General features: G+C 30.1%; 1 protein-coding gene across 3 annotated transcripts in view; it reads left to right on the forward strand.

Moving 5' to 3' along the window:
• The window catches only part of LOC127286997 (transcription factor Ken 2), a 191,767-nt gene extending 172,261 nt beyond the window's left edge, over nucleotides 1-19,506 (forward strand). For 2 of the 3 annotated variants that reach the window (XM_051313695.1, XM_051313679.1), the window contains exon 6: nucleotides 12,190-19,506. In XM_051313695.1, the coding sequence (XP_051169652.1) occupies nucleotides 12,190-12,651 (462 nt within the window). In that variant the 3' untranslated portion in view covers nucleotides 12,652-19,506. The remainder of the gene's footprint in view (nucleotides 1-12,189) is intronic. The other variant, XM_051313687.1, reaches the window with a different exon arrangement.
• Nucleotides 19,507-19,940: the final 434 nt, after the last annotated feature.

The following is a 19,940-nucleotide window of genomic DNA, read 5'->3' on the forward strand; positions in this document are numbered from 1 at the left end:
ATATCAATTATGATTAAGAACATTGTCAAAAATATAAGTTAAGTTTAATTATTGGTCATGTAGATCATGCAATAAAACTTTGAGACGAAAGATTTCATAAAGAAAACGAGGCGCATAAATATTGCCCAATTGACATGTGACCGAAATGTAATTTATGTCAAGTATCATTTTTGATACATGTCGTTTATGTCAAATAACAATTTTGATAATAGTAATTTATGTTATAAACTACTTTATTAATTTTTCATTCTTTTTAGACCCCCTCCTCCTCCTCGTTTCCATTGCGTTAAATGCATTTTTTTAGATTTTTTGATACCCTCCCCCCTAAAATAGGTAACGTTGTTTATGGATGGCCACTTATGTCAAATGACATTTTTGTAACATGTCATTTATGTGAAATGACATTTTTGTTACATGTAATTTATGTCAAATGACATTTTTGCTACATGTCGTTTATGTCAAATGACAATTTTGATAAATGTCGTGTATGTCAAATGACAATTTTGATAAATGTCGTGTATGTCAAATGACAATTTTGACAAATGTCGTATAGGTCAAATGACAATTTTGACAAATGTCATTTATGTCAAATGACATTTTTGTAACATATCATGATGGTCATATGCAATTCGGTTAAATGACATTTCGGTCACATGTCAAGTGGGCAATATTCACGCGCCACAAAGAAAACATTAACTACAATAGTTGAGAAAACATTATTAAAAAATGGTTTTCCAAAAGACACACTGAATATAAAATAATGAAAGAAAGATATTATTATCTAATTTCAAATAACAATAAAATATTACCTAACAACAATAATATTACACCGTCCGACATGATTTTTCACACACGAAAAAATCAATGATTTTTAGAAACTAGGACCAAAAAAAAGATACCCGTGTCTGGCGTTTTGCTAGATCAGGTCATTTTTTGCTTTAAGGGGTAAAAACAACCCTTAAATGAAAGGTGATAGGAAATCTTGTACAAAAAAATAATTTTTTATGAAACCTGGTATCTCAGGGTTTTCCGGGTCGCTGATTACGAATCTGATGTCAGATTTTTCAAATTCAAAATGGCGGATCCAATATGGCGGTCGAAATTTATAAAAATTCACCAATTCATTTGAAAGTTGTTACTTATGGGTTTTTGGGGTCGCTGATTACGAATATGATGTCGGATTTTCAAAATTCAAAATGGCGGATTCAATATAGCGGTCGAAATTTATAAAAGTTCATCGAATTCACTTGAAACTTGTTACTTGAAGGTTTTTATGGTCGCTGATAACGAATATGTCAGATTTTAATAATTCAAAATGGCGGATCCAACATGGCGGTCGAAATTTATAAATATTAATTATTTTTTATAAATAATAGACACCAAGTTTTATAAAAAATAATTAATATTTATAAATTTCGACCGCCATATTGGATCCGCCATTTTGAATTATCAAAATCTGACATCATATTCGTTATCAGCGACCCCAAAAACCTTCAAGTAACAACTTTCAAATGAATTGGTGAATTTTTATAAATTTCGACCGCCATATTGGATCCGCCATTTTCAATTTTGAAAATCTGACATCAGATTCGTAATCAGCGACCCGGAAAACCCCGAGATACCAGGTTTCATAAAAAATTATTTTTTTGTACAAGATTTCCTATCACCTTTCACTTAAGGGTTGTTTTTACCCCTAAAAGCAAAAAATGACCTGATCTAGCAAAACGGCCAGACACGGGTATCTTTTTTTTGGTCCTAGTTTCTGAAAATCATTGATTTTTTCGTGTGTGAAAAAGAATTTTGAATTTTGTCGGACGGTGTTATACCTATCAATTTCAATACCTTATGTTAAACAGTTAAAAAAAAATTTTATAATATTTTTAATAAATTTAATATAAGAATAGTACAATCTATAGAAAATACACTTCAAAAAAATATTATACAGTCAACTAAAGATAAAGTAGAAAGAAAACAACAAATTAATATTACACGGAGAGAAATCTTATTCTTAAATTAAAGAATATAAACAGTTCTATGAAAAGTCATAAATTAAGTAAAATAGCAAAAGGAAATATGATTCCAACTGTCCTGTAATCCCAGCTATGAAATATAAACCCTTAAAGATCATAAAAAATACACTTGAAAAAGTTGTGGGTCCTTTCTCTACAGGACACCAAACACATGTTGACCAGATACAGATGTAGACTCGTTAAATCGAGAAAAGTCAAGTATTGGTCAAACAAAAGATAAAATATTTGTAAAGAAATATTTTATATCACAACTAGATTTTTACATTAAAAATATAAATTAAAAATCATCATCTTCTCCAAAAACAGATTATTAAATATATAATCGTGGGGTATGTGTATCCCTAGTAAAAAAGTCGGATTGATTTCGTATCAAATTCGGAGAAATTAAACTGGATAAGTGGGAAAACTTTATGAAATAAATACGCAAGAGATCCGCATAAGTTTCAGATCAGACTGAACAAAACGACAAATCGAAAATCGGACCGTATTAATCTGGACTGACTATGAAATCAGACCGCAATCAGTCCGAAACAATCCAAATACAGATCCGAAAAATAACTAATCAGCAATTAATAAGGAAAAATACGAATATTGTATAGAAAAAATAAGAAAATAATCCGTTTCATTTCGAATTCAGGACGTATAAAAAACTTAATCTGACATATCAGTGAAATAAAATAGAAATTGTATGCACAATATTGGCAAACAGTTCACAACAATACGAAATTAGTTCAGTTCAAAAATATAAGTTCAAAATGAGAACGAAACGATTCGCATTTAGTATGTGAAAAATTCGATTTCTGTCCGCATCAATCTGAAAGTAGTCTGGTAAAATCTTATGTCGAAGTTACTTAGAAACTATCTGAAATCAGTATGCATGTAATACATTGTTGTTCTGAAACGATCCGATTTTAATATAATTAAAACATAGAATAAGATATAGGTAAGTCCGGGGGAGTTGGCCAATTCAAATATTTTATAGAATTTGTTGCTAGGTATCGCTTATTAAAGATTAGTTCGCTTTATTTTGTGGCAAAGCACAATTAAAAGAAAAAAATTCACGAAAAATATTGAAGAAGTAAGTAAAAAACTGATTTGTTATTTTGACTGGTTCTGATAAAAAGTGATGAGTTTACGTTTCAGACAGGTGTTATGTTCTTTTATAGAATAATTTTGAATTTAATTTTTTTATGTAAAGTACATGACCCAAGCTTTGTCATAAATTTATATGTATTCAAAAATTTTATTTATTTATTTGGGGTAAAGTCTTCAAAAACCGTGTTTTTGAGTGTTTTCAGTATTTTTTTCTCCTTAACCTGACGTGCTAGAGACTTTTATCTAGACTTAAATTGAAGTTTAAAACGTACATTTTAAGACCCATATGCGCAAAATAAATTTTTTTTTGAAAATTTGATAAAATGGGTGTAATGACTCTAAAAATCTTTTTAAGTGACTTGAACCTAATTTTTTTCAAAATTTCAATTTTTTTTATCTTGCGCATACCTATGTGTCTTAAAGTGTAAGATATGAGCTTTAATTTAAGCCTATATAAAAGTCTCTATCACGTCAGGTTAAGAAAAAAAAATACTGAAAACACTCAAAAACACGGTTCTTGGAGACTTTACCCCCACTTTACTCAAAATCCAGACGTGATACGCAATTTTGGAACCCGGAATCGTGTTCAGGACACAAAAATAAATTGGAAACCACTTTGATATTTCTTTTTATTTTTACAGACCTTTAAAGAAACTATGGCCTACTCCCCCGGACTTACCCTAAGTCCGGAATACTCAGAAACTTGTATGTAATCTATTCAAAAACAGTCCGCAATAATACGAATTTAGTACTATTAAATATCTTACTACAAAGTGAGTACGATACAGTCCGAATCTAGTATGTTCATAATCTGGTTTTAGTCCGCATTAAACCGAAATTAGTATGATAAAATCTTATTCCGAAGTTACTTGGAAACTATCTGAAATCAGTATGCATGTAATACGATGTTGGTCTGAAACGATACGGTTTTAATATAATTGAAACATAGGATAAGATATAAGTTCGGAATACTCTGAAACTTGTAATTAATCTATTCGCAAAAAGTCCGCAATAATACGAATTTAGTACCATTAAATATCTTACTACAAAGTGAGTACGAAACAGTCCGAATCGAGTATGTTCAGAATATGGTTTTAGTCCACTTCAATAGTTTTATTACAGGGATGTGTCCGGAAACAGAACTGCGGTTCTGTTCCGTGCTGCCGGTACGAAACGAAAGTCATGAAGCATTTAGTTTTGTGCCTGGGTACCGAACGAAAGTCGATGAGACTTTCGTTCCGTTCCAAGACCAGAAACGAAAGTCGATGGGACTTTTGTTCCGTTCCAATACCAGAAACGAAAATCGATGAGACTTTCGTTCTGTTCCAAGACCAGAAACGGAAGTCGATGAGATTTTCGATCCCTTTCAAGACCAGAACGATAAGAAATAAATAGATTTTTCTGTGTCAAGGATCAGAAACGGAACATTCCGAAACAAAAGTACTTACGTTCTAAGAGCAAGCACACGCGTTTAGACAGACACATCTTATAGTAATCGTAATTTTCGATAAATTATAATTATTTATCTCTAATTGTTAAATAAAACAGTAAAATTAATCAATATTATTTTATTTTATGAATCTGCATTTAAAAAACACTTTTTAAAATAAAAATTAAATTAAAATTGAAAAAAATTATTTGAATAATTGTTTCGTTTACTCTCTAAATGTGAACTAGTAAAAATGTTTACTAATTTAAATTAGTGACTCACTTTTTGCTTTAGAATTAGTTAAATTTTACTAATTGTTAGTTTTTTTTTAACTTACAGTTGAGAAAGTGCAGATTTATGTCGTTTTTGAAATTTTTTCCTAAAGATATGAGAAATAGTTTAAATATTCATTTGTTTATTAAATAAACAATAAAGGTTAATTGAAATTTCTATTGCTTTTCAAAGAGACATCATTTTTCTATATACTCATCAAATTTTATTAAATTTCATTAACAAGCAACAGAGTAATTGCAAATTCAGTGGAAAGGTAACAAAATATTCAATTGTTAATAAATAATTAAAAAATTAATTTTTTTAAAAACGCATTTCAGGAATGTTTTTAATTCGGCTTCCTGCAATATATTATGAAAAAAATATTTTAAATTTGAAAAGTCAGTTTTAGGTGGCCCAGTTGGGAAATTTTCATATGGCAACTAGGCCTAGCCTTGGTTGGGCTCATAAAAATTTACTAACCCGGGACCAGAACAGGAAATCGGATGTGGGCCAGGTCGGTTATCGGGATGAAAAGTGGCAATTTCTGCACAGGCGGAATAATTCTAGGTTGAGTTACACTAATTTCGGATTCGCAACTTATACTAAAACCATATTGATTTCAGCTTTAACCGGACTTATTCATGATAACATAAACTTGCACGGAAAAAAATTTCTAGTGTTATCAACAGGATTTCTAGCGCCATCTATAAACCCCGGTTGGAGTATTCACAAAACGCTGAGGTTTGGGAAACAAACAAATTTCATAGAGTGTGTCATAATACAATTCCTTTGAAACACAATTTTCTTACAGTCTACATGACGTTCTATAGAATTGTCTTTTCTGAAATTTGCAGTGTTTTCGCTACAAGAAATTTTTTCCGTGTGATTATAAATGAGATTATTTTGCAATAATTCTGGATGTAAAAGCAAAAAATCCGATTATTTTCGTATTTGACCGGTCTAATCAATTCAATAGTTGCATACAATCGGACTAATTCCAGATTTGGTGAAACTGATTCTGGATTCACTATTTACACTTAAAGCGTATTGCTTTCAGACATAGTCGGACTTATTCCGAATGACCTAAATTTGACCACAAATCGGATTATTGCATCTTTATACATAAACCGCATTACTTTCACGCCACGTTGTTTTGTGTATCTGTGAATGTTCGTGAATTTAAATTATCGCCAATTTATTGTCACCATAAACAGGGAAATTTAATGAAAGGGATATAAACAGTGTTATATAATCGGTTTCGTAAACAGACAATTCTTTGGATTTTAATACGACAATACTAAATCTGCTATCAAAAATTGTTTGATGATTCAACAATATGCCGAAGATCTTGAAGTTAAAGGAGAAACCGTGAAAGATAGTTGGATCATGACAAGAATTCTAGGAGTTTTACCACCGAAATTACATCATTTTCGTACTGCCTGGGACAAAGCAAGTGCAGCAGATAAAACTATTATCAACCTTCTTGAACGCCTAAGACTGGAAGAAGATCGCCTGAATGAAAGTGAAAAACAGAGTGAATCATCAACCCATAATGCTCTTCTCTCAAAACAGACAAGAAAATCTTTCAAATCACAATCCAAAGGTAATTCATCTGTTGAATGTTTTAAGTGCCGAATGAAAGGTCACGTCAAGAAATACTGCAAAAATAAACCGTGCAATAAATATTTAGAATATTGCAGAAACAACTACCCGTGCAATAATTGCAACAAAAAGGGACACTTTGCGAAAGAATTCCCTAATAGAAATAAAAACAAAGTTGATGACAGCGATACAACCAAAACAAACCGTCGTGCTCTTGTAACTATCGGATTATCAAGTGCCAACATGAATCACATAAATACGCAAGAAGGCAGCAAGGATTTCAAGTATCAAGACTGTGCCGCTACTCAACATATGACTTCACAAAGGAACTGGTTCATTAACTTTAACAAATTTGAGAAACCAACGATGGTCGTGATTGGTGATTCAACGAAACTGGAAGGAATTGGATCAGGAGATATAAACTTGGAAGCTTTCAACGGCAAAAATTTCTACAAAGTCGTGTTGAAAAATGTCTTGTATGTTCCGAAAATGACTTTTAATCTTTTTTCGGTTACTCAAATGCTAGATTAAAGGCTATATTCAAAATGCAGATTCCGAATTTTCTGAATTCAAAACAGTCGAAAATACGGAGACTGTTGCCCTTGCAAAACGTGACGGAAATTTGTACAGAATGCTATTTCGTCGACACGAGGAAAACACATGTTTACTGACAGCTTCAATCAAAACATGGCATGAAAGATTAGCTCACCAAAATGTGAAATACGTCAAAAATATCTTAGACAGAATCCCAAAAATCCAAAAGTTGCAACACAACCTGGAGATCTCATTCATGTTGACCTATGCGAAATGAACATCAAATCATTGGGATGAGCAAAATATTTTCTATTATTCAAGGATGACTTTTCACATTTTCGAACTGTGTACTTTCTTAAAACAAAAGATGAAACAGTACAAAAACTTGAAAAGTTTTTACAACTTGTAAAAAATCAACTAGAAAGAAAAGTCAAATGTCTAAGATCAGATAACGGAACTGAAATGAAAAATGCTGACACAAAAAGGATATAGGAGGAACTTGGAATTATTCACACGAAATCAAATGCTTATACGCCTCACCAAAATGGTCGCATTGAGAAAAAAATGCGCACAATAGTGGAATCAGCACGATCTGCTATTCATGCAAAAAAAAAAATGAAAATCTGTGGGCCGAAGCTATGAATAATGCAGTATTTACGATCAATCAAACCGGAACCAACTCATAGCCTGACAAGAGCCCAGCAGAATTATCATTTGGAAGAAAAATAAATGTCAGAAAACTAAAAAGTTTTGGATGTGAGTGCTACGTCTTAATTCCTGATCACAAAAGAGTCAAATTCTAATGAAGATTCGCCTGAACCTTGCAAATTATGTATTTTCAAAAAAACGCCATATCTCCGCCATTTTTGAATATTATATTTTAACAAAGTTAACATTATTTAAACAATCATTACTTTAGAAAACTAAATACATTTTTTCAACATTATTATATCATTTTAAATCTTTTCGTCTGCCGTAGAAAATGGATTTGTGATCCATTTCTTTAAGGAAATCATAATAGGAACTGAATATTCATCTACAATTATTTTGTCTTTAGAAGACTCATCTACTTTGGCGTCTTTTACAAAAAATTTTAAATACATAGCCTTACGTATGAAAATCATCGCGCCTACCCTTCCCCCACATAAGTGTCTCTAAGGATTTCATACACTCCCCCCTCCTGTGGGAGGAGTTGATAAATTTAAAAAAAGTTGAAAAAACTTGCAAAAACGAAAACGAAAAATTTGTCGAAATTTGAATTTTGCTGGGGTTAAATGTTAATTTGAATTTTAAAGTTAACTTAATCAAAGATATTGAGAGATTATATTGAATTTTAAAAATTACTGTTAAAAACATTTTAGAACTTCAATAAAATGTTTTAAAAAATACGTTTTTTAAACGACACAATAATTTTGAATAGAAACAATAATATTCGGCAAAATTTCTGAATTGATCCAATTCCAAAAAAAATTCTTAGATCGGGCATTTAGTTCTATTAACAAGTACTTCACCCATAAATAATTATTAATTTTTATCAAAAACTGTAGAGAGGAGAGAGGATTAAAATTTTGGTGAAATATGAACATTGGATTTTTTGAAAAATCATAACTATTTTAAACACGGTGAAAAAAAATTTTGATACATTTAAATTGCATAAAACATTATAATTATTCGTAAATAATGCAAAATAAAAATAGAGAGTGCGTATTAGGATTAAAAACTGTTAAATATGATGTGAGACACAACTCCCCACTTACGCTGGAGCACAACTCCACATTTTCTACATTTCGAAAATAGTCATAAACACTGAAAAAATTAGTTGAAAAAAATTTTAATTTACTGTCTGTAAAGACACGAAAAATGCTTCTAAAGATGACGGGTACCATTTAAAAAGTTAGTTCTTAACGAGAAAAGAATATGCCAATAGTTGAAATTTTTTATATTAGTTGCCATAATAAAAAAATTAAGTTGGAGCACAACCCCTAACTCTCCCCTAATAATAATAATAAAAATATTATTAATACCTATAATATTACATATTGTACATCATATAATAATTTTTATGTATTAATGATTTTTAACAATTATTATTATTATTACATTTTACAAGTTAGAAAGTATATTAATATAATTTTTCATTGAATAAGAATTGAGTATTAAAAATTGCCAATTTCAACTTCCGAAAAACATTGCCCTGTTGAAAATTCCTATGTGAGAACACATATGGGATCCCATCCAGGATCTCTTGTGAGTTCTTATGTGGGTTCCCATACAGGTTCACACATAAGATCCTGTATGAAAAGGTTCCTGGGATGAACTTGCGTGAGATCAAGCGCACGATCTTATGTCTCTATAAAAGCAATAAAACAGGATCCCATGAGGTTTCCTGTGTAGGTTCCTATATGAACAACACGATAAATAGGAACACACATGGGATCTTATCCGAGATCTTGTATGAGTTCTTACATAGGTTCTCACATATAAGAAGATTAATAGCATATATATAAAAGCATTCTATAAAATCTTATTAAGCTGCTATTAATCTTCTTATATGTGAGAACCTATGTAAGAACTCATACAAGATCTCGGATAAGATCCCATGTGTGTTCCTATTTATCGTGTTGTTCATATAGGAACCTACACAGGAAACCTCATGGGATCCTGTGTTATTGCTTTTACAGAGACATAAGATCGTGCGCTTGATCTCACGCAAGTTCATCCCAGGAACCTTTTCATACAGGATCTTATGTGTGAACCTGTATGGGAACCCACATAAGAACTCACAAGAGATCCTGGATGGGATCCCATATGTGTTCTCACATAGGAATTTTCAACAGGGTGATGACCTCAAAAAACGAAATATTTATTGTCATATTCTTGTTCACTGATGTCTTAAATATAGAAATATTAATTTGTGGTAATTAAACTTAACGTATACTATTAAAAAAATTTAGTTTAAGTAGGAACGCCAATACACTTCTATAAACATATTTATACGGTGAAAAGCGAAAAAATGGCAACGTCGCATTGAGAGCTTGAACATTTTCACATATGTGAGAATACAAGTCTTTACGTTGTTGGTTTGGGCTACTACTTAGAACAAGCAATGAAAGCAGTCCAAGAGTACGGTCACACGACTTTTCGAAAAACCATTCTTGTCATTTTCCTTCCTATTACAGACGCATAAGTTTGTCTCACTTTCCATTTTCTTACTTTTCCCAAAAACGGAAAATGAAGAATGAGACAAACTTATGCCTCTGTCAGAGGAGAGAGAAAGACAAGAATGGTTTTTCCAAAAGTCGTGTGACCGTTCCTAAATATAATTTTCGAGGCGCATGAATATTCCCCAATTGACATAGAAGAGAATTGTCAATTAACCGAAACGCATATAACAGAACTGTCAGAAGTCCGATGTGACATAACAGAATTTAGAATAATTGTCGCTTAACCGACATGGAATGTAACAGAACTGTCATTTGACCGACTTTTTTCGGCGCGAATATTGACCAATCGAAATTTTAATAATAATTTTTAATTGGCCAAATTTTAAATTCGCTCTGAAAAAAGTCGGTCAAATGACATTTATGTTATATGTCAGGTCGGTTAAGTGACAATTCTGTTAAATGTCATGTCGAACATTTGACATTCTGTTATATGTGTTTCGGTTAAATGATAATTCTGTTATATGTCAATTGGGGAATATTCATGCGCCTTGAATATAACATTCTTCACATTTAAAAAACGTTAATAAGTCATTAATTATATAATATAATAAATAAATTAATAAATGTTCTTCAAAAAAATTTTAATCTATTACTAATATTTATTTCCATGAAAATATTTTAAAGCGAGAAATTACGAGATTTTATAGAAAAATCAAATTTCTCAAAAAGAGACCGATGGATGATTTTTATTTTTGCTGAAAATAGGTATCTTCTTTTTTGTTCTATAATAGATGAAAAAAAATCTTGGTTGTTTTGACTTTTCATAATAATCAGATTAACCTTCAGGGTACTGACGGGGTTAGCGTAACCCATATGAAATTTGAAAGTTGCGCCATTTCTAAAAAAGTCGTTTGTTGGGTCCGCACTTGGGGGTAAAAATACTTTGAGGTGCCAACTGTAAGTGTTCTTTCTTGAAATTTGCTCTTGGGTAAAATTTGCCCAGTCAGTGGCCAATGTCGCAAAAGGCAAGTCGAAAGGAAAAATAAATTTTTTGTAAACTGTTGTAATTTTCCCACATAATTCCCTAACAGCAACGGACATTTCAGAATATCCTATGGACGTCCTATCCGTATCTAAAAATTTGGATATCTCTAGGATGTCCTCAGGATATCAATTTATATCCCTGAGACATCCTGTGAATGTCCTAATTTTCGGTTATCCTTAGGACATCCGTAGGATATCTTGAATATCCGGATGCTCTTAGGGTTTATTTAACGTCTGAAAAAGTTTATATTTGGAGGAATCGTATAGAAATCAAGTACTGCTACATACACTATCTTCGGGAATTATGCGACCTCTGCTTTTTCGATAACTGTGAAGCGGCTTAACCCCTTGGCAGTCGATAACGTGTAACTTGATTCAAAATTTTTTTTATAAAATTAAATTGCAATTTTTTTTAGAATTTTAATAATCTTTAGAAGGTGAAAGCGAAAAAATTTTAATTTTAATATTTTTGAATATTTTATAGTTTTATTTTCATCAAAATAGCAGAGGCCTCATAATTAACAACAGTAGTGTTTGTATTGAAATTTTACGATTTTTAGAAATAATAATAATTTTATTGTTATTTAACCTTTTGATAAATTATTAACATAATAAATATGTTTAAACAATTTATATTGTTTGTTTATGTTATACTCATTAATTTTATTAACAAGGAAGGTTTTCTGCGTTATAAACAGATTTTTTTTATGAAATTTATAATAAATTCACTGCAATACCAAGAAAAGATTCATATGAAACCTTTCTAGAGTTTTGCAGTCGCTTCTGCACATCATACTGTGCAGTTTTTTCCAGGTTTCGAAATTCAGCTTTCCTAAAATACTTGAACATAAAGATATACTTTTTTAAAAATATTTGTTTTGGAATTGTAGTTCGATTATCTAACCTTTGTCATCATACATGTATATAAAACACAAAAATCAAAATATGTCTAATATTTAATTCAACTATTTTTGTTGATTTTAAAATTTAATACTTAAATAACAGAATTCTCTTTAAGCAGGACAGATCAGTGACACCACCCAGTGCATCTCATCGACCTCCATCAGCGGATCCATCTCCTGGAGCAAATTTGGAACCACCCTGGGGTACCTGGAGTCTTCCTCCAACTAGAGCACCACCTGCTCCACTTTCGGACGATCCACCAAAATCCACGCCAGTTCGAGAGTACCGTTGCAGCTATTGTGGAAAGCAGTTTGGCATGTCATGGAATCTTAAAACTCATCTGAGAGTACATACAGGCGAAAAACCATTCGCGTGTAGATTATGTGTTGCTATGTTTAAGCAAAAAGCTCATTTGCTTAAGCATCTTTGTTCAGTTCATAGAGGTGTTATTGCAGCTCCAGATAACACTTTTACCTGTTGCTTCTGTTCTCTAAGCTTTGATAGCTTGCAAGAGCTCATTAGGCATCTTTCAGGTCCTCACAACAATTTGCTACTTAGCAAAAATCTACATGATTAGCACAAGATTGAAAATACAATATTTTAAAAAATCTCGGAATTTCAGATTTCTATTTGACTCTTTAAGAACAAACTTTTATGTAAATTATTATAAAAAGGAACTAATACTTGGTTAAAATTACGTAATAATTATAAGATGAACTCATTTTTTTCGAGCCTGTAATGTAAATTTTAAACATGCGATAAAATAAATACACAGAGAGAAAAATCAAGCTATTGAATTATAGATCTGTCTATATTTATTGCGCTAGCACTCTCTCCTAGAGTTTTTAGTACTTCTTTCGCAAGTATTTTACCAAGAGTTTTTTTATACCACTTTAGCTTGGTATTTTTCTCCGAGAAATAAATAAAAATTTTGTTTTATAAAAGGGTAAGAAATAGTAAGACATCTATTGATAAAATTCCATGGTACTTGGTATTTAAGGGATTTTACAGTAGCTGAATATAAATCTAAAGTCCGACTTTAAAAATTCACAATGTCAGATTCAATATAGCGAACGATTTTTTAAAATTTCATTGCACGAAAAAAATCATATGGTTGGGACATTCATATTCATGAATAAGGACGGTACATCAATTTTCTATGGATGTGCCAACCATAGATATGGATGTGTCAATTAAAAAATGGATATGGTAGCAATATAATATTGATATCCCAACCATTCCTTTTTTATTTCCGTGTGGATTTTCCTTAAACTTGTTACTCGTGTGTTTTTAAAGATCGCTGAATACAAAATCCAAGTAAGATGTCAGAATTCAAAATCACGTAACAAATATGGTGAACGACTATTTTTGTCAATTAATACACTATACAAAAAAAATCGAAAGTTAGTGTCAACCGGAGTTAGCAGATATAATATTTTGAGTTTAAAATTAACTCCAAAAGTAAGTTAATTTACTCTTAAAAATCATCTCACTAAGCATCAACTCCAAAATGTATTACATATTTGTATCATTTATAACAATTTCTTTCAAAGTGTTAGCAATTAATTTCGTAACTATTACATAAATTACTTTCACAGATATTAATATTTTTTAAATTATTTTGCGATTTTATCAAAAATGTTCTTTAAAAAAATCTAATGTTTTAAAAATTGTTAAATTACTTTCATATCTGTGATATTATGGTTTAAAAAATCTAATGAATAGATTTAAATAAAATCAAGTGAGTTTTTCAGCCATTTCATAAATAAAACAAAAATAAAACAGTTAAGGAGCAATTTTTCAAAAGCTGATAAATCTATATTTTGTCGGTCATTTTGAGAAAAAACAAAAGAGCATTCTCACATAACCACTGAAATTAACTTCAATGTAAAAAATTTTAATAAATTATTTATATTTAAATGTTTTCGGAATTTAAGACGTTTTGTTTGTGATTAAAGTCCATTATAATTAGGGAATTTAAAGGTTTTTAAAATGTTTTTAAAATTGAAAATTCTTTGACAATAAATTTTTTTTTAAGAGCATTTGAACCTTCGTGACGTCACAAATCATGGCGCATGACACGCAAACTTCTCAGGTATGTGAAAAGCACAATTTTGAATATTTTTTAAAAAAACCTTTTGGAAAATGTTCAGAATAACATAGACTCTGTCTGTTATGTGCGGAAAATTCAAAATTTTGCGTTTAAAACGTTTTTTAAACAATGTTAAGGTCACAAATCATGGCGCATGACACGCAAACTTCTCAGGTATGTGAAAAACACAATTTTGAATATTTTTTAAAAAAACCTTTTGGAAAATGTTCAGAGAAACATAGACTATGTCTGTTATGTGCGAAAAATTCAAAATTTTGCGTTTAAAACGTTTTTTAAACAATGCCTACATATAAGCAATTCGTGTATTTTTCCTTACTTGTGACAACCAACTTAAACATTATTTAAAAAACGTTTTATACGCAAAATTTTGAATTTTTCGCACATAACAGACATAGTCTATGTTTCTCTGAACATTTTCCAAAAGGTTTTTTTAAAAAATATTCAAAATTGTGTTTTTCACATACCTGAGAAGTTTGCGTGTCATGCGCCATGATTTGTGACCTTAACATTGTTTAAAAAACGTTTTAAACGCAAAATTTTGAATTTTCCGCACATAACAGACAGAGTCTATGTTATTCTGAACATTTTCCAAAAGGTTTTTTTAAAAAATATTCAAAATTGTGCTTTTCACATACCTGAGAAGTTTGCGTGTCATGCGCCATGATTTGTGACGTCACGAAGGTTCAAATGCTCTTAAATTCAACTTTGTCAAATCGATTCGTAATATCCTTAATATCTTAAATCTGTGTTCACCTCAATTTTTTTGAAAAATGAATTTATCAGGTTTTGAAAAATTGCTCCATGTATGCATCAAGTAGGTAAAACCAAAGTTCGGAAGTTACGAATAACTTTAAGTTACATAAGTTACATACGGCTTACCGGTCACATGTATTTCTAATACATTTTTAGACTTTTTTTCTAAATAATATTGTTCTTTGGTTAATCTGTTTTTCATATAATTAAAATTTTATTTTGATAAATGTTAAAATATTTGATAAAAAATCGGAATGTTTTTTATGCTATTTGTGTTTTCTTTCTGAATTTCAAGAAAATAATTAATAACATTTCGAAAAATTAATTAATTAATAATGAACAACGAGTAAGCAAAGTGACATTTATATGTTATTTTGTAACAGACGTAAAAAAATAAACCACGTTTTTTAAATTGGCGGGATTTATAGCTCATAGAATTTTTACACGATATACTTCGTTCAGGGCTTAAATGTTAACAAAAAAATTTTGTATTGCAAATTGAGAATCACTATCTCTTAGACTATCGAACACTTTTTTTAAAATTCTGTTCAAGTATTGTCTATTTTTTAGATAATCTTTAGCTAATTTTTAAAAGTGAATGTTTTTCAATAGTGTCCCAGATAACACAACATATTCGAGAAATATTTTATGGAAGATTGAAATATTCCGCATTGATTTAAATAAAGAAAAGGAATATTCATTTATCAAATACAGTCGACACTCGATAAATTGAATCTCAAGGGGATTAAGAAAAAGTTCAATTTATCGAGAGTTTTATTTATCGAAAGTTTTAATTATCGAGAGAAAGACAGGAAAAGTTCAAATTAACGAGAGTTATGAAGAAAATTCAAATTATAGAGAGTTCAATTTGACTGAATTCAATTTACAGAGGGAGCATTTCTATATATATATATCGAAAAATTCAAATTATAGAGAGTTCGGCCGGACGAATTCAATTTATAGAGGTAAAATAGACAAGTTGCCGTCAAAAAACTTTTATTTATTTAAAATTTATTTATTTAAAAATTCAAATTATAGAGAGTTCGGCTGGACGAATTTAATTTATAGAGGTAAAATAGACCAAGTTGCCGTCAAAAAAACTTTTATTTATCAAGGGACCCAAAACAATGGGATTTTTTCAATTTATAGCGAGTTTTTCAAGGGACCCGAAGAACGCTTCAATTTACCGAGAGATTCAATTTATCGAATGTTTAATTATCGAGTGTCGACTGTATATGCCTTGAATATTCCTTTGAAGTATACTTAAAACATTCCTCGATTATGTTTTCGGATTGTTCTTTGGGAATACTCCCATATTATTTCTTGGAAGTATTTCAAAAACAATTCTTGTAAATGTTCTTAGGCTGGTTCCAGAATGGAGCCAAACGCAAACGCGACGCATCACATTAGGCTGTGTCAGTTCATCGAGATATTACGAGTTCAAGATATGACGTCAGAGGCCTGGAGGGACAACAAGCAGACGACACAATGTTATTCTTATGGGGAAGAAAATTTGTTTTCACTTTCATCAATTTTATTCTTATTTTAAACATGGAAAACGCTTGTTGACATATAATAAAATTAAAATGTGTATTGATGATTAATTTTGTTATATATTTGATTCAATTGCATTGATAGATTCTCTGAATTCGTGATAAAATATAAATATTGAGGTTAGAAAAGTTTGTTTACTAATCACATTTTACATTTTAACAACATTATTAAACAATATCCAGTATGCATGTTATTAAAAAAGATATAAAATATATATTTTAAGTGGGAATTACCGCAGCAGTAAAAGAGTTTTAAGTTAGTAAACAAACTTTTCTAACCTCAAAATTTATATTTTATCACGAATTCAGAGGATCTATCAATGCAATTGAATCAAATATATAACAAAATTAATTATCAACACACATTTTAATTTTATTATATGTCAACAAGCGTTTTCCATGTTTAAAATATGAATAAAATTGATGTGCTTTGTTGTGTCTCCAGGCATCTGACGTCACACCTAGAATCGACTCTGACGTCACAAGTGACAGATCCTAATTCCTAAGCAAATGGTGCTGCGTTTGGCTCCATTCTGGAACCAGCCTAAGGTTCATTCCAGAATGGAGCAAACGCTGACGCTAACGCATCCCAATGCTAATCGAATGGAGACGCGTCGCGTATACGCTGCGTTGACGCGCGTTTTGCTCCATTCTGGAACAATTCTGGAATGAACCTTAACCATTTCAGCAGCAGGGCGTTCCAATTGGCGTCGCGCGTGTAAGAGGCAGATGCAACAGAAATACAAAAAAAAATTATTCCTAAGAATCTAAGTAAATTGTTCTTTGAAAATGTTACAAAACTTGTTTTTGAAATAGTCGTAAACATTTACATGTAAAAAAAACACCTTGCATATTTTTTTTTGAATTTTTTCGCAAATACTTTCTGACTGTTTTTCCAAAAATATTTTTTAAGGAATATTCGTGAAATTAGAATCAAATTAAATTTTAAAAAAATAAGAAAAGCGGAATATTTAAGTTTTTACTGTAATATTCTTATAAGATTTCTGGAATATGTTGTTCTATCAAAGATAGCACATTTTATTATGTTCGAGAGTCTTCTACGACTAAATTTAAGCAACAAATTTGTAAAAATCTCTCTGTTTTGTAAACAGCGATTTCAAAATCACACAAGTATCAAGATTCACGCAAGTCTGATCTTTTTTAAAAAAATTCGAATGCCATATTGAATATATTTGATTGGATATATTGGTTCTCATAGAAATTTACAAATGTTAGTAATGAATTTGTTATTCCGAGATTTTCTTAAAATTCTTTACACAAGAAATTTTTGTATATTACAATACTTATTTGAAAAATGTGACTTCCAAAGCATTATTTTATTTTTTGCGCAGCTAGATGTTTGAGTGTCAGGTATTATAATAGGTATTATTTGAATAATCTAAGATATAATTTTTATCACCGTAAATGTGCCTTTAAACAAAAGTGTCGTTCGTTCAAGTTTTAACTTGAATTTCACGTAGTATAAAATTAATAATACAAAAGGCCCATTTCGATTTATGAAAATTACAGCATTACGGACAAGCTTTAAGATAAATAACAAATATTACTTGCTTCTAGAATAATTTAATATATTCGAAGCAGAATAAATTACCTGATTTTTCTGCATCATATTATGATTGTATAAAATAAGTAGTGTAATTTCATAAAGCCTTCCGATAAAAACTATATAATTCTTTGCCGTAGAAAAAATGAAAATATGCGTAGTTAAAAATGGTTATAAATATGGGCCAAAGAGGATAAAATGGAGAGACTAAGAAAATTTTCTCTTTTTATTTCTTTCTATTTATCTTTCTCTCTCTTTCTCATTCTTCTTGCTAAATATTATTACTTTCTGTAAATATTGTTATATATTAACGAACGAAAGAGTAAGTTATTTATTTTACACTTCTAAAGGGACCAACAAATTTTCCACCGATTTTTGCCTTAGATATTAATAGAAATAGATTTTAATGATCTGCCAGATTAAATATTACTTCTAAAAAATTTATTTTCAAGTAATATTGGTTAAATGTAAATGGCCAGACTTATTATCAAAAATTTATTAGATGAATTTATTTGTTTTCTTATGTTTTACATTTAAAAATTAATATTTGCATTACTTATTCTTGGCAACTTAAGTGCCTTGCTGAAAGTGTCCAAATTAATCAATTGGGCAGTGATTTCATGTGTTCATAGGCATAAGATTATTAAAGGAGTGAGCAAATGGGTAGAAAAGTAAATTCGTGTGGAGTACATTAAACCGCGTTTGACATATAGTTTCAATTGATCAATTAATCTTTTCTCTCTAGTTAGGTAGATATTTGAGTATTAAAGTTTTTCTCCGTTTCTCTGTATGCTCTTGACGCAGGACGTCAGATTAATATAAAAAGTAAAATGCTTCAAAGAATTTGACTTATTATTGTTAACTTTCAAAAATTTCAGTGGTAGCGAATAGAAATAATGAAATTTGTAAATTCAAAAATGATTCAAAACGTTAATTATATAAAAATAAAATCGTTAAATATTCATATATTTTATCAAAATAGTTTATCACTTTTGAAAACAGTTACTGCATTTTAACAAGGTTAAATTAAATTAAATCACCCAACCACCCTGCTTAAAATGTTGGATATAAACCAGATACAATGCAGAAAATATTTCGATAAAAGCCCATTCGGGTTTATCTCTTATGGGTCTTATACATGGCTCTACTCGGAAAATGAAAAAAAATTTAAAGTATTGTTGTTCATGGTTTTAACTTGGCCCTATCTGGTGCAAAAATTGAAATACTCAGACATATTGCTAATAATCAGTTCTCACTTGTCACTTATGCAGTTTTTACATGGAATTTAAATTCAAGATTTAATTATTATATCGTTAACCATGATTCTATTGATTTTTTACATGTCATTTTTAATCCGTGTTTTAATTGGTAACTATAATAAATATTTACGGGTTTTATATTTTTCTACTTAGATTTTATCATGGAAATAAAACCTTTAATATAATGAAATTCAAGCATTTGCACTTTTTTAAATTGAAACTATGTAATTTTAATCTTCCTGGTGTAAAGTTGTGGTCGGATTTCTAACAGTGTATCCGGTTTTTATTGCTGTTTTTTGAATAATTCAAATAGGACGGTTACTTTTACAATCACAAGAGGATATTTACTTTTCATTTCAAGAGATGATATCACTTCAAAATCTATAAAAGTTTAATTTATTATCAGCTTCCAACCTATCAACGTTTTCGCATATTTAATTCTATAATTTTTCTTAACGTCATGTTCACAGAAGTGGTGGATTGAACACACATTGAAAGAGGGTAAGAATTAATAAAAACAGCACAACTCTCTAAATCTAAATTAGTAAAAATATTTACTAATTTAAATTAGTGATTCACTTTTTAGTAAAAGTTACTAATAATTAGTAAAATTTTACTAATTCA

The sequence above is a fragment of the Leptopilina boulardi genome, unplaced genomic scaffold (genome assembly GCF_019393585.1).
Source record: "Leptopilina boulardi isolate dan_hultmark-lab unplaced genomic scaffold, ZJU_Lbou_2.1 LbouV2_122, whole genome shotgun sequence".
In the NCBI taxonomy this organism is placed as follows: domain Eukaryota; kingdom Metazoa; phylum Arthropoda; class Insecta; order Hymenoptera; family Figitidae; genus Leptopilina; species Leptopilina boulardi.